Source organism: Perissodus microlepis, chromosome 1, assembly GCF_051167445.1.
Source record: "Perissodus microlepis isolate ML-2025 ecotype Zambia chromosome 1, ASM5116744v1, whole genome shotgun sequence".
In the NCBI taxonomy this organism is placed as follows: Eukaryota; Metazoa; Chordata; class Actinopteri; order Cichliformes; family Cichlidae; genus Perissodus; species Perissodus microlepis.
The window spans coordinates 26,371,191-26,386,098 of record NC_140461.1 but is presented as its reverse complement, the minus strand read 5'-3'; the positions used below and the strand labels follow the sequence as shown (position 1 = coordinate 26,386,098).

At 42.1% G+C, this 14,908-nt stretch overlaps 1 protein-coding gene across 3 annotated transcripts; it reads left to right on the top strand.

The window, feature by feature from the left end:
- Window positions 1-629: 629 nt before the first annotated feature.
- On the top strand, window positions 630-14,808 carry itgb6 (integrin, beta 6). 3 transcript variants are annotated; one of them, XM_084913790.1, is made up of 16 exons: window positions 630-826; window positions 2,875-2,944; window positions 3,270-3,349; window positions 3,528-3,726; window positions 3,826-4,072; window positions 4,206-4,371; window positions 4,472-4,633; window positions 4,774-4,869; window positions 5,120-5,209; window positions 6,397-6,531; window positions 8,133-8,547; window positions 8,635-8,857; window positions 9,333-9,427; window positions 11,747-11,863; window positions 11,946-12,112; window positions 13,487-14,808. In XM_084913790.1, exons 2-16 carry the CDS (start codon window positions 2,890-2,892, stop codon window positions 13,583-13,585), a joined length of 2,346 nt encoding a protein of 781 aa, XP_084769916.1. In that variant the 5' UTR covers window positions 630-826; window positions 2,875-2,889; the 3' UTR covers window positions 13,586-14,808. The 3 variants fall into 3 exon arrangements, with proteins under 3 accessions (XP_084769916.1, XP_084769412.1, XP_084768649.1); XM_084913286.1 differs by having other exon boundaries at window positions 631-826; window positions 3,267-3,349; XM_084912523.1 differs by lacking the exon at window positions 630-826 and having other exon boundaries at window positions 2,746-2,944; window positions 3,267-3,349.
- Window positions 14,809-14,908: the final 100 nt, after the last annotated feature.

Sequence of the window (14,908 nt, the reverse complement as noted above, 5' to 3'; positions counted from 1 at the left end):
ATGATTAGCATTCAGCTCAAGTGCATTTGTTTGTAGACTCTTTAGATCAGAAATGAGGCTCAAAGAAAAGAATCCTTTGTTGTTGTCTTAACAGTAATAACTTAGGGAAACCTAGAAGACGTACAGTTATTATTTTTCTCACTAACATATCCATGTACACCTGCATTCCTACCATACCACTGCAAGAAGGAGGCTGTATTACGCTCTGACACTCCTTCTCTTAGCGTCCTCCTCCTCCTCACTGCAGGAAGTAATTGTAGCAAAACACACACACACACACACAAGCACACACACAGAATCCTGACTAATCCAAAGGTCTTTGAGTCAGAAGTGTTGTGATCCAGTTCATAAAGGGTTTAGCCTCTAGAGTGCAACACTAGCACATCAGTCAGATCGACTCTTAATAAAGAAGCTGAATCTCACAGCCAGCAGTTGTTACCGTCACTCATTGTCGTTGCGGCCTCCCCCTACACACACACACACTCACACACACACACACACAGGCAAGCTAGAGCTTGTACAAACACCCACACACGACCCCAGAATGCATACATGCACACATACTTAAAAACTTCCAGACACACACACTCACACGCGCGCGCGCACACACACATGAGCCAAGGAGCATGGGCAGCAGGGTCATCCTAGCGCCATGCTTCATAAAGGGCGCCGTTACAATAGGTTTACTGTTACTCTGCCAATTGCTGGGATACAATAGGACTGAATGTGCTGGGCTGATGCTTCTCCACTTCTCTCCATTTTTCACTTGATGTCAAGGAAGAAAGACTGAGACGGGACAGCATGTTATCAGAGGACAGCCTTGAAGGTGAGTCAGCTCACTGCAGTATTACACTTGCGTATAATGCTGAGAGAAGAGAGATAGGGGAACGAGATTTCTGAATTTGTAAATATTGATTGGCCTGATACTCATTGAGAATGCTACTTTGTGGTTTAAAGAGTCCCACTGGGTTTAAAAAGCCTGAATATCTCTGAAATGCTAGTGAAGGGCTACAGGTTTTAAAGTCATTTTGAGACATGAGACAGTGAGGTGAGGTGCAGAGGCAGTGATGCTGCAGTACACCTCTCACACAGGACAAACAGCAGGACATGACAGGCTACAAAAGTGGTGTTGGACTGCATCATGTTGAGGAATTCAGAGGAGAGGAGAGGAGTGAAGTGTGAGACAAGGGAAGAATTAAGCTGAAGGAGGCATGAATGAAATGGCAGAGGCTACTGGAAAATATGGATCACAACACAAAGAACTTGTTAGAAGAGAGCCAATGAAAGACAAAAGGAGAAGAGGCATTAAGGGGTGAGAGGGTTTGCTGTAAGAGGAGTGGAGGTGGGGTTTAACTCGGGGTGGCAGATGGGTCTCACAGATTCAGAAGGGGTGTGGTGCTGAATTGTGAGATTCCTCTAACTTAGGACATGCGGGGATATCTGCACTGCAGCTGTCAATAGTTCAACACCTACTCAGCCACACCCCTCCTCCCCTTCTATTACACACACACACACACACTGATCATATTTCATATCTTGCGATAGGCCTGGTTTTCATCGTGAGTTAATCGTCAAGCTGGAAAATTCTTGTGAGACAGTGACACTGACTCATGTTCTCTGAGTCGCTGTGTTAAATATTAACATAACTTCTGTTACAGAATAGAGTTTTGAAGGATTTATTTGCTCATGGCGTGCCCTGTCTGCACTTTATTATTCCTCTCCACAGACAATTTCAGCGATCCCATTTGACTGTAGCTTAATTCTAGCCTATTACACTGTAGCAGCAGTGTAATGAGGGTATAAACAATCTCATATTTCAAATCCAGAGTGACAAGGTGCGCCGCCAGGGCCTCACAGAGAACAACAACATTTTTAAAAGCACAGAGACTTCAAGGGGATGGCCTAACAGAGAGAAAGAGAGTACATTCAAAAGCAACACTAGTTTGCTATCATTAGCTCATAACAAAATGGCATAGCTTAATATGAAGTATTAAGCCACATTTAATGCTTCATTACAACAGAATGTTGTACTTTTACTTCAGTTTCAAATTTACAAGCAATCTAGCCTTAACAAGAAAGTCACTCACACTTACATAACACAAACACGACTATTTTTTAAAGGCCATTCATTCTACAGAAACACTGTAGCTGATGCAAGGTGGAGCTAATTTTACCTACTTTATATACCGCTGCAGAGTTTAGACCAACGCTAAGCCAGGGTATCTACCAAAGGTCACAAAGTCAAATTGAGGAGTCAATATCAAAAATATTTTATTTTTTTAAAAGTAGAAAAGACATTCAATTACACATTTGTGACGCCTGAATCTGCGATGTACTGTAAGATTTTACCTCCTGATATTAAAGGGGAAGTACGCATTTAGCTTGAAATAATAAGCTAATTATTTCTAGGAGAAAAATAGGCCTTTTTAATATTTTTATTTACCTATTAATTTATTTGCAATACCGTTTATTTTTGGCTTCAGGTTACTTTTAACTAAGAATTCCTATTTCCTGTCTTATTCCTTACTAATACACAGACACAGATGGTGGGAACAAACCTGATTCATTAACGAACAGCTAAATAAGAAGGGGAGACATCAGCTAGCGGTCGCGGTTGTTTGCTTGCGGTTTGTTTTCTCCTCGCGCCCGCCTCGCGTTCTCACCTGGACGGAAGTTGACTTAAAAAGGCAGGGCAGGTAGAGGCAGCCCCTCACCTCCTCCTCCTCCTCTATCCAGGTGGTGGAAAGCAAACTCCTCTCTTATTGTAGCCTACGTTTGGCTGAAGAGAGGAGCCATGACGCTGGATAGGCTTCACTCCTGTTAACGCGCTATGAAATAACCTGAAACATTCACCTTGTGTTTCTTATCAACCAGTAACCTCACGGACTCATGGGGCTTCTACTGCTGAGCCTGATTCTCCGGTACTGGATCAACGCCGTGGAGGGTAAGCTGAAGTCCTGGCTTTCTTTTTAAAAGCTCATTTGCAAAGTAGTAGTCACTCAAGAGCAAGTCAACAATGCTGTCTTGGCACTGAAGAGTGGTTGGGATGTTTTATTGTGAGAAGGTATTAAAATTTGAAACCAAGAATTATGTTACATTTACTACACTGGACTACACATTTACTACTACTAAGGATTAGAATAAACACACAGATTAAAATAATCATATCAATAAGTAAATAAAAAATGACACCATAAATGCAGACTTTTTCTAGTGTTGGACTCTGGTCTGTGCTGACAACCCTTACCTGTTTATGTGCTGTGCAGCAGGTTTGTGTTCAGCCGGCAGTACTGTGACTTGTGATGACTGTCTGCAACTCAGCCCCCAGTGCGCCTGGTGCACACAGGAGGTGAGCAGCTATACGAGAAGACAGTCACATTTAAAGTGAAGTGATTTTTTGCAAAATATCTTCTCGTGTTTGATTTACATGATGACGCTGATGACAAAGTAATAATCTTTATGGCCTGCTGTAAAACAGCCTGCAAACTGAGGTTGCTACTTGTCACATGTTCCCCTTTGTTTGTCAGAATTTCATTGACTGGTTTTCAGTCACACAAAGATGTGACACACTGGATGTCTTACTGGAAAAGGGATGTGCCAGGGACCAGCTGCAGTTCCCTGTTTCCAAACACCAGATCCTCCAGGATCAGCCACTTGGGAAGAAGATGGGCAGCACTAATAGCACACAGATATTCCCTCAAAAAATGTCCCTCGAGCTCCGACCTGGTATGCAGTCCGACATCCTCTGAAGTGACGATTTGTCTTCTGAAGCAGTTTTTTGAGTTCAGAGAGATAAAACGTGGCCTGATTTTGTTTCTCGCACAGGCAGTGAGGTGACCTTCCAGGTGAAGGTTCAACACACAGAGGACTATCCTGTGGACATGTACTACCTGATGGACCTGTCAGCATCCATGTTCGACGATCTGAAGATGATCAAAGACTTGGGCTCTACTTTGTCAAAAGAAATGGCGAAGCTCACGAGTAAATTTCGAATGGGCTTTGGCTCTTTTGTGGAGAAACCCTTGTTGCCCTTCATCAAGATCACAGAAGAAGAACTGGCCAACCCGTGCAGGTTTACAATAAAATAAAACTCTAAACATGAGTAGAAGTTTGTTTCTTTTTGTTTTTTTAAAAGTGCTCTGATCTTGTAAATCTGACACTCTTACTCTTCTAATGCTCGCTTTTAATGTCTTGTTACATTACAGCCGTGTAGACGACTCCTGCTTACCGACGTTTGGCTACAAGCACGTCTTGTCCCTGACGAGCAACACCAGCAAGTTCAACGAGATAATCGCCGTGCAGCATATATCTGCAAACATTGACGACACGGAGTGTGGTTTCGACGCCATCATGCAAGCAGCCGTTTGTGGGGTAACATTTCCCATTTCAAGGTTCCAAAGATGCCGGCCGTTCGTTTGTGACGCCACCTCGCCAACTGTTTTTTTCAGAGCAGCTGTGTGTCTCCTGCTAGGACAAGATCGGCTGGAGGAACGACTCCATGCGTTTGCTGGTGTTTGTCAGCGATGGCAACTCACACTTCGGGATGGACAGCAGGCTGGCCGGTATTGTGATTCCCAATGATGGGCAGTGTCACCTGGATGCCAACAATGAATACTCAAAGTCCACAGTGCATGTAAAACCTGATTTTATCATTTGATTCATCTAGTATTATTATTTTTTATTATTATTTGGCTTTCTCCTTTAACACTGTGGTAACTCATGGTAAATAATCACCTGAAACCTCTTATAAATGTAACCTTTTTTTTTTTTCAGGAATATCCAACTCTTGGTCAGCTGATTGATAAGCTGGTGGAAAACAACATCTTGCTGATATTTGCAGTGACAGAAGACCAGAAAGACAACTACATGGTAACAGCTCCCTAGTTTTTTTCCCTGTTAGAAGAGATCAAACTAGAGAGCTGAATAACACAAGTGTTTGTGAGGTTAGCATATTTATCTTCTGAGTTGCATTCAACTTGTTACAACTGGCCCCGTTTCTCGTCCACACTCCTTTTCGTACTGTTCTTTTAGGGAAGATGTGTGGTGATGAGCTTCCCGTATTTGTAACAGTGACATTACTGTTTATCTGTTTTTTTGTTTTGTTTTCTGTGTCTCTTAGAACTATGCAGATCTCATACCTGGTGCCACCGTTGGAGTCGTGGCGAAAGACTCGCGGAACATCCTGGAACTGATTGTAACAGCATACAAAGTAAATAAAAGAGCCTGATAATCAGGATGTGCTGGCAGAGTGGATGTGTGGCTTTGTGTGTGTGTGTGTGTGTGTGTGTGTGTGTGTGTGTGTGTGTGTGTGTGTGTGTGTAAAAGTCATAAGACATTTTTTTTTTTTTAAATCAAGTAATATTTAATGGTGCAGGCATGAAAAGTATCTATAGCAAACTGGTACGTTACTATTTTCATTTTCTCCACCGCTTTGTTATTATTTCTTTTCCTTCTTTTATTCTTTCTTCTATCACATTTTCCCCTCTACCACCCAACACTCTGCATCAGCATGTTGGCCAGCATGTTTCTGCTTGTCCCAACCGTTTCATCTCCTCGCCCCCTCCAAATCTGATTTGCTCTAAACTTCCCCTCCCTCTCCCACACACTGCCTCTTTTTTCTCACTCTTGGTCGTTTTCGTTCTGCCTATCTCATCCACCGTGTGTCGTTTTGTAAATCCCCCTTGGCGGCGATGACTGGTAGTTGTGCAGTCCTCTAATTACTTCATCGGTTGCGTCATTTAAACCCACATTTAGTCTCTGCCGCACTAGCAGAGGAGTCCCTGTCATCACAGTGATTGTAGATGTGGTGCTTAACTGGAACGCAGTGCAAACAGGGGACTAGGGGGACTTTAGTGATACTGCACAGGTGATGAGTACTTGCACTCACCTGTAATTCTGATGAGTAACAGCGAAGTCTCTTTAGATGCGTTTTATCTACTTAATCCATCCTCAGCTGGGTGTATCCCATAAGTGCTCCGGTTTTCTTCTTCCTTACCAACACCAAAGCCAGGAAGCACACAATATGCCCTCTGTTAGCAGTCAGACGGGCCGTTACAGAGTTCATTAGTCAGTCAAGCACATTATTTTCTCAAGCTGAGGTTAGCTGTCACACTTTCTTCAGGTGCTTTATACAGTGCAGCGCACCTGGGATGCTGACTCACCCCCCCAAAAAAGAATTAGACATGAGGTGTCAGGTCAGGTCAATGCAGGGTGAAAAGTATAATTCATCTGACAGCCCTGGAAATCCCACTTCATCTTGACTGAACAAAAGGAAAATCTGATTTGATTTTAGTTAACTTAGTTTTGCTTTTTTTGAAGGAGAAACCTGATCAGTACCAAGGTGTGCTGCCCATTGTGTTCTCATATGGCTCACAATACACATAATCTGTTTTCCAGGAACTTCGCTCAGAGATTGAACTAGAGGTCCTTGGAGCCACGAAGGAGCTGCACATGTCTTTCACAACCATTTGCCCTAATGGAACTATCCTCCCTGATCTAAAACGCTGCTCCAACATCAAACCAGGAGAGACGGTGAGTTGTTGTTGTTACAAATTGCTTCATTTTTTTTTTATTTTTTGAAGCACCTTTCATTAAACTATCTCATCAGACAAGAACAGTTATTAACAATTCTAGTGAAACACCAAACATAACATAAAAAATGTAGATATTTAAGATTAAATGTGAACAAAAGTTGAAAACTTAAAGGAAACTAAACAAAGGCATTAATTCTCACAAGGCATCAGGAGGGCATCATCCCTGGGTCCTGAAGGTAGGAGGGCCCTCTCCTCTAAAGTATACTGGATGCTCATAATCATGGTGTTATGATGAAGTGGACATACTATAGGAGTTCCACTATGCCCATGGTCTTGTGAATCAAAGCCTAGCTTTTATGCAGTGTACATTTTTCCTCATGAACTGAAACAAGGCTAAATCTGTTTTGAGTTTGTGGGAGCTTAGCTGAAGAAAATAGTGTTAGCGTTCATTCCCATGACATCTGACCCCGGATGTTGTCCGTGGTGCTGATCAAAACGCTGGAATTATACTATTAATAGTATTGATTATTATTGTATGCTATTTTTTTTGCACTTGCATCGTGTGTCAGAGAGAGAATGGGATGCTGTGTTTGTTCTGTTGTTGTTACGCCTGTGAAACTAAATAATGGAAGGGACAAAAGACTATTCTAACACATAGACAGTCCTAACAGCTCAAGAGTGTTAGGTCTTTCTAACTGTGTTAGGTCTTTCACTACAACAGTAAAAGCTTAATTTTAGGGTATGCAGAGAACTTCGCAAGACCTGCAGTGCTTTATAAACTTGTAAAAGTATGTAAAAAAAAAAATCTATACACAGACTGACAGGTGAAAAAATAACACAACGTGCACTCTGCCTCGTCAACATTCATACCTTAGTTGTACCTGAAGAATTGTTTGGATTGGGTCAGATAGGAATGTGTTGTGTAAATCTGGAAATTTTTAAGTTTTTTGTCAGAGACTAATATTGATTAGAGGGAGACCTGGTGAATTTGAGGCTTTAGCACTTGTAACTGATAGATCAGACAATATTTCTGAGAGAGAAAAAAAATCAACCAGTTTGTTTGTCAAAACACAAATGCATAAAACACGCTAGGACAGGATAAGAACTTAGATTAGATAAGACTTCATCAATCCCTCGGGTGGCTTCCTCCGGGGGCATGTGCAGAGGAGGGATGGTGGATATATTGGACAAAGTTAAAGATGGAGGAACATAGGAAGATGACAGAAGATTCATGGATGTAGTGAAGGAGGACATGCAGAAGGTTGGTGTAACAGAGGGCGATGCTACAGATACGTGAAATGGAGATGGGTGATCTGCTGTGGCGACCCCTAAAGGAAGCAGCTGAAAGAAGAAGAAGAACGGAGGAACTAGTTTACTTACTTTCACCAACATCAGGGCTTAATGATCTTGTTTAGCTGGTTCAAATCCGAAGTTTTTCCTCTCTCTCTTAGCTGTGCTGTCTAAAACAGATGAAAAAGCCCCAAATTATCAATGGCGTTCCTGTGGGGATCAATAGCGCTGACTTTTCACAGGCAGAATATTTGCAGTCAGTTCTTAGTTTGATCTTAATTTGATGCCCTCCTTGTTTTTGCTCCTCAGGTAGTGTTCAATGTGTCTGTGGAGCTTCTGGGATGCCTGTCAGGAGTTCGGCACTTTTCCCTCAGACCTGTAGGCCTTCAGGACAGTTTGGAGATAGAAGTGCAGTCCCTTTGTTCCTGTGACTGTGAGCCTCCAAAGTCAGACACCAGCCAGTGCACTGAAGGCCAAGGGGTTTTCCAGTGCGGCGTGTGCATATGTCAGCCGGGCTTCCTGGGAGCGCAGTGCGAATGCAATGAGGAGAGCACTTTGTTGAGCAACTGCCTCGCAAACAATGAGTCTGAAATATGCAGTGGTCAGGGGCAGTGCTACTGTGGACAGTGTGTGTGTCATGCATCCAGTTTTGGGCGCATCTACGGTCCCTACTGCGAGTGTGACAATTACTCCTGTGTTCGCTTCCGTGGGGAGCTCTGCGGAGGTGAGTAACTTCGTGTGAATGCTTCTGACTTATTCATGTGTTTTTGTGGAAAGCCTTTTATTATAAACGAAGATTTCTTGTTTGTAGGCCATGGAGTGTGCGACTGCGGAGAGTGTGTTTGTGAACACGGATGGAAAGGGCAGTACTGTAACTGCAGCACCAGCATGGAGGCGTGCACATCTGAGAATGGCTCACTTTGCAGCGGCAGGGGGAAATGTGTATGTGGCCACTGTGACTGCACTGTACCCGGAGCATCTGGGGACAAGTGTGAGAAGTGTCCAACCTGTGGAAGCTCCTGTACATCTGCAAGGTGAGAGCGCAGTCATTCCATCGCTTCTTTCGGCCGAACAAGGGTGTAATGTCGAGTATTTTGTCAGCGTCACCTCGGTGATTGGTATTTCTTTACCTCAGAGATACAAGATATCGTCTCCTTGCGCCGCGTGATCTGTCTGCTCTTTGGAGTTCAGGCATATCAGGTTCTGGTCCTGTTGTTCACATGTGTCTACACCTTCCATGTAACTTCAAAAGATACTAATGTCCCCAACACAGCATTGAGAGATTTCCTTTCTTCATTGTAAAGCAGCTGTCAGGGCCAGGACCATTTGATACTACTCTTACTGTGGAGGGGGGAACCCGTGATAGAGAGTGAGAGAAGCCTTGGGAAAAAAGCTGATAAGTGACCACAGCTGTGATTTCTCCTTTCGCCCCGTGTCAGTGATTGAAGCCTCAAGAAATGCTTGCTGCATCATCTTAACCTTTCGTTTTCCTGCTCATTTCAACACTAGGACCTGTGTAGAGTGCCATCTTCAAAATAAGGATGATGCTGAGTCATGTGATCAAAGGTGCAGCACTACTACAATTTCCATCAATACAACAGGAGGTAAAGGATTCCCTAATTTACCTGTTGTTACTTTACTTTCATTCAGCTTCTTACTCTAATTCACTGAACTCTAACCGTAACCTAAACTAAACTTACTTACCTAATGGGGTAAATCACTAAATCACCACATACAAAGCTTCCCATTTGTCTCTCGTAATGTCGCTCTACAAGGTGCAATCGATACATTTTCTAACTCTGCCTATAAAAGTCATAAAACCATATCTGCTTTAAGTTCGGCCCTTCCTTATTCAATGTTATCTTGTTGGAAAGCCCCGCAAAGGTTTTCAAGACTACTGTTATTTTTAGATCACTCCTCCACTGAGTCAAAAATGATGACCAAACAGTTTGAGTTGCATTTCAGACAAAAGGACAAAGTCACAGTGAGACTAATCTGGCAAGTTGAGCAGGTGGTGTGGCTAAAAAACCAGTCCTGCCTTTTCAGGGTGTTACATCAGAAAGAGCTAGCTGGTATTTAGGCCTTCCAGGTATTCCTGGTTCAGTAACACAAAACAATGATTCTCTCCCCCAAAGAGAAGGAGGATGTAAGCAGCCTAGTGTCCACAGTTTTCAAGATATCATTTTCAAATATTTTTTTGTGATTTTAGATGCCAGTAACAGCTTGAACTGATTTCATTTTGTTGAAAATCGGGTCAAGGTCACTCAAAATGTGAAAATCAGTAAAAACTATCACCCACAATTTTTTATGGATCATCTTCAAACTTCACAACACTATACTAGGCCTTGGGGGATATGAGTACCTAGGTTGACTAAGCATTTGACCTTGACCTTCATTGTCAGCACCCAAGGTCAAAGTTGACCTTGAAAAATTTCAAGGTCAACTTCAAAGTTTCAAGAAACCACATCAAGTAATATATTAGTTGAATGACATGCATAGGGCTGTATAACACTTGTCTTTTTTTTTTTTTTTCAATATGACGCTCTACAAGGTCACAATGATGGCATAAAAAGTTTTAGTATAGCCCTTGCCCTTCGGAGGGAGTTGCGCTCTCTGAGTGCTTTTGTTCGAGTCCTGTGACACCTTTAAATCCACAGGTCTCTCTGGCTTGATAGTACAATACACTGCACGCGACGGTATGAAAACTGTGTGAATCCACAGCTAGAAGGAGAGCCTTATGACTGTTGAGAGAAATTGCTTTTTCACTTCTGTTTGGTTACTTTTTGCAATTGATGTTCACAAACTCGCTGTGGGGTGAACGGCAATTTGACACCTAAATCTGTATGTCAGATTCTCTTGTATGATGTTCACAAGGAAGAATTTGCAAAACAGGACCTGCTTGCAACTGTCAACGAATATTTCAAGTCTATGCATGTTAACAATCCTTAGTTACTGGTATTGATTTAAATCAATCAAATAAACCTAGCTGGTTTTTAACTGCCACCAAGAGATACTGGATCTCATGCAGGTTTTAAGTCTATGCAGGTTAACGCCCCTTAGTGGGTGAATAGTAAACATATAGTGCTTTTCTACTGTACCAGAGGACTCGCAGTGCTTTATACAACTTGTCTCATTCACCCATTCACACAAGCACTTTTTTTATGTGTGTGTGTGTGTGCTTTCTAGCCAACATTCATAGATAATCTGCTCTATCTCCTGAGCTACAGCCACCCCCAACTGGCATTCATTAAAATTAATAAAAGAAAACCTTCAAAACATATATGACATATTTTGAAGAATGGCCAGGAGCAAAATATTTAAAATAACTTGTTTTTAATGTGCTAAAATGTAGCAACTCCTTAAAACCAAGAAAAATATATTAAAATCAAATAACATCAAGTTTTTGCCTCTCTGTCCTGCAAGGGTTCTTATTTTTGGTGGTGCTATCAACACAGAGGCCTGCTAAGTTTCAGCCAGGGTCGTTGCTTTGGAGGAATGCTGACCTCCATTGACTCAGGTGTCTCTGTGAAGTCTGCACCCCCCCTCTCTAACACAACGCCATCCATGTCCTTTTGGGCAGTGTGGAACAATGGGGAACATATTATTTACCTTGTTGTACAGGCAAAGCTATTATGGTGCCTGTGAATAGCCAAAGAACCTGGTCTTCCTTTGTAGAGGAGTTGATTTTAAAGCCGCTGTACTTGTGCAAGCTGAGAGGCATATCTGATTATCACAGAAGATTTTCAAGCTTCAGATGTGAAACACAATGGTTCGGTCCACACACACCAGATTCTAGTCTTAGATAATGAAGTCACACTGACAGCACAACAGAGCAGAGTATATCATCTGACATTCTCAGCACAATGTCAAAGGGAAGATGATAGCCTTTCCTTATGGATATGTATGTTCACATTTCCTCACAGATTATGACAAGAGTCCTTCTATGTCATGCACGTTTATGATGAAGAATGAGTGCTGGGCGTCATTTAAAGTGGTGGAAGGTGAGACGGACACCACTGCCTATGATCTGCGGATGTACGGTAAGCTTGACACCAACGTAGACGACTAAAGTGAAAGATACTCCCGGTGCAAGTCTCATCTCGCTCTCATGTCCTGTCTCAGGATGTCCAGAGCCACCCAACATCCCCATGATTCTTCTCGGGGTCTCCCTTTCTGTCGTCTGTATCGGCCTGATCCTGCTGGGTGTGTGGAAGGTGTTGGTGTCAGTCCATGACCAAAAGGAGGTGGCCAAGTTTGAGGCTGAGAGGGCAAAGGCAAACTGGCAGTCGGTAAGACCGCGGATGACTTCGCTTTTATTCTTTCTAATATCTTTTTGTTGGGCTCAGATGAATAATTAAAAAGCAAAATAATGTATTAGATATTCATTAGATATTCAAAAGGGTGGACAAAGTCTGATGGTGATGTGTCTCTCATAACTAAACTGTGCCCACTAATATTCACTGACGTACATCCCGTGACGCGGTAGCTTGTAGAAACACCTTTGGCAGAAATAAATAGAGAAAAAAATTCTGTGTGACTTTATCAGTCTCTAAGATTGTTGCGGTGGAATTTTTGTCCACTGTTTTTTACAACTGTGCTTCAGGTCATTGGGGCTTGTAGGTATTCATTAATGCACAGTCACCTTTTCCACTCTCTATGTGTTTATACACGTCTCTGGGTTTAATCATTAGTTATTATTAATCTCCGGCTCTCTTCCACAGCATCTCTTTTGTCTTATCTTCCTCCATTCACCCCAACCGGTCACGGCAGATGGCCGCCCCTCCCTGAGCCTGGTTCTGCTGGAGGTTTCTTCCTGTTAAAAGGGAGTTTATCCTTTCCATTGTCGCTCATAGACAATTGTGTGATTGTTGGGGTTTTCTCTGTTGTATTGTAGGGTCTACTTTACAATATAAAGCACCTTGAGGTGACTGGTGTTGTGATTTCGCACTATATAAATAAAATTGAATTGAACTGAATAGAATAGAATTGAAAAGTTACTGTAACAGCATTTCAGGCAGGTCGAGGTCTGGAATTTGGTTTCAGCCATTCTGTTGTAGATTTACTGATCTACTTGGGATCACTTGGGCCATCTCTCTGAAACTTTAGCTGTCAGAGAGATGGCATCACATTTGACTCTAGAACACTTTGGTATACAGAAGAGTTCATGGTGGACTCAATGACTGCAAGGTGCCCCGGTCCTGTGACTGCAAACCGAGGCCAAATCATCACCCCTCCACCACATTGTTTGACAGTTGGTATGAGGTGTTTGTGCTGATGTTCTGTGTTGTTGTTTTTTCCAAATGTGGTGCCGTGCATTACAGCCAAACATCTGCACTTTGGTCTCATCTGTCCACAGGACATTGTTCCAGAAATCGTGTGGTTTGTTCACATGCAACTTTGCAAACCTAAACTGTGCTGCCGTGTTCTTTTTAGAGAGAAAAAGAGGCTTCTCCTGCAACCCTCCCATACTTGTTCAGTCTTTTTTTAAACTGTGCTATCATTAACTTTAACATTAAACAAGCTCACTGAGATTTCTGATTTGGGCCAAATGAGCTTCAGGCAGTTTGGAAGGTTTACAGGACTAGTGTGTTGTTGGTTTTGATCTTTCTGTGGCATCTGTAAAAATCTAAACGTCATTGTGTTCTTTCTTTGTTTTCTTTCAGGGGACCAACCCTCTGTTCAGGAGCTCAACATCTACATACAGAAATGTAACTTATAAAAATGGACAGAAAGAAAAGACTATCACAATGAATCACTACTGATGACGAACTGGATGCGTCTGAGTGCACTTAAGTGTGTGACTTTGTGTGTGTATGAGACAGAGAATAGTTTTTGTACGAATCCCTGTGTTAATTCAGAGATGTCCTAGCACAGTAGACAACACTGTGAACAGACGAACACTGCGAGATGAATTTGCTGCTGTAGAAGTGCACTGTACTGTCAAACACTGGACATTTCTATTGCATGGCCCTACATGTACTGCAACTTGCAACTTGGAAAGGAGAGGTCTACACTACAAGTGATCTACTACTGAATGAAAATGTATAAATATACAGGTGTAATGTAATAATGTGTCTATTGTTTTACTGTAAAACAAGGCTGAGCCTTTAATTTTAATAACTGTTGTTCTGAGTTTTTTTATGGTATGTGGCACATAATTAAAGTTGGATTTGGCATTTGTGAAATGACTCCTCTGCAATTCTGGTTTTAATTGCAGGTTACGACACAGTTCTCACAAAGAGTGAGCACACTGATTTGATTTACCTGCGAGAAACAAAATTTAAAGTTTGTTTTGCTTACAGTGGGATCACTCAGTGCTCAGGGTTTCCATTTTCTAACAAGGCAACTTGCCCTGGATACTATTCAATGTGTGGCAGTTTGATCACTTGTTTGCAAATCTGACTGAAATTGCAATAAGCTAGGGTGCTTTATTTATCCCCACAGATGGGAAATTCTTTTCACACACAACCTTTAACTTAGTATAAAGGAGCAGGTTTCATAGGGATGAGGGGATGGGGAACAGGGCTGGAACAGAGGAGGATTCAGCGCAAATAACCAAAGTGATGTTGATCGAGAAGGACTCAAGATCTCACAGTACAGAGGCTCTGGCTGTCCCATAGGACAGGGAGTCCAGGAAGGAGACAGAAGTGATGGTGATTCAAGAGACGAGGTAGAATTTGAAGGCAAAAACAGGAATAATCAAGCAAACAAGGCAAATGTGTGCATGTGAGCTCAATGAAATAAATAATTTGCTTATAAATCAATTAAAATACAACTTCCAACATGATAATATACAAGACAGTCACCTGTGAAATGGAGCTCTCCAAAAGCTTAACTTGCAGATACTCGTGAATCCCAACATAAATGACTCAATATCCTAAAATAGCCAGAGGAATCCTATCATAAAAATAACACTAATCCAATACATCCAGAGAGTGGCACAAAAAAAAAATAATACCATAAACTTCACATAGAGAGTTGTTAAGACTTTTGAGAGATCCTTGCCATACAAGGTGCAATATAAGACATATTTTAGCCGCAACTGCTGTTATAGGTGTTTTTAGCTATTCCAAAGTTGTGTACCT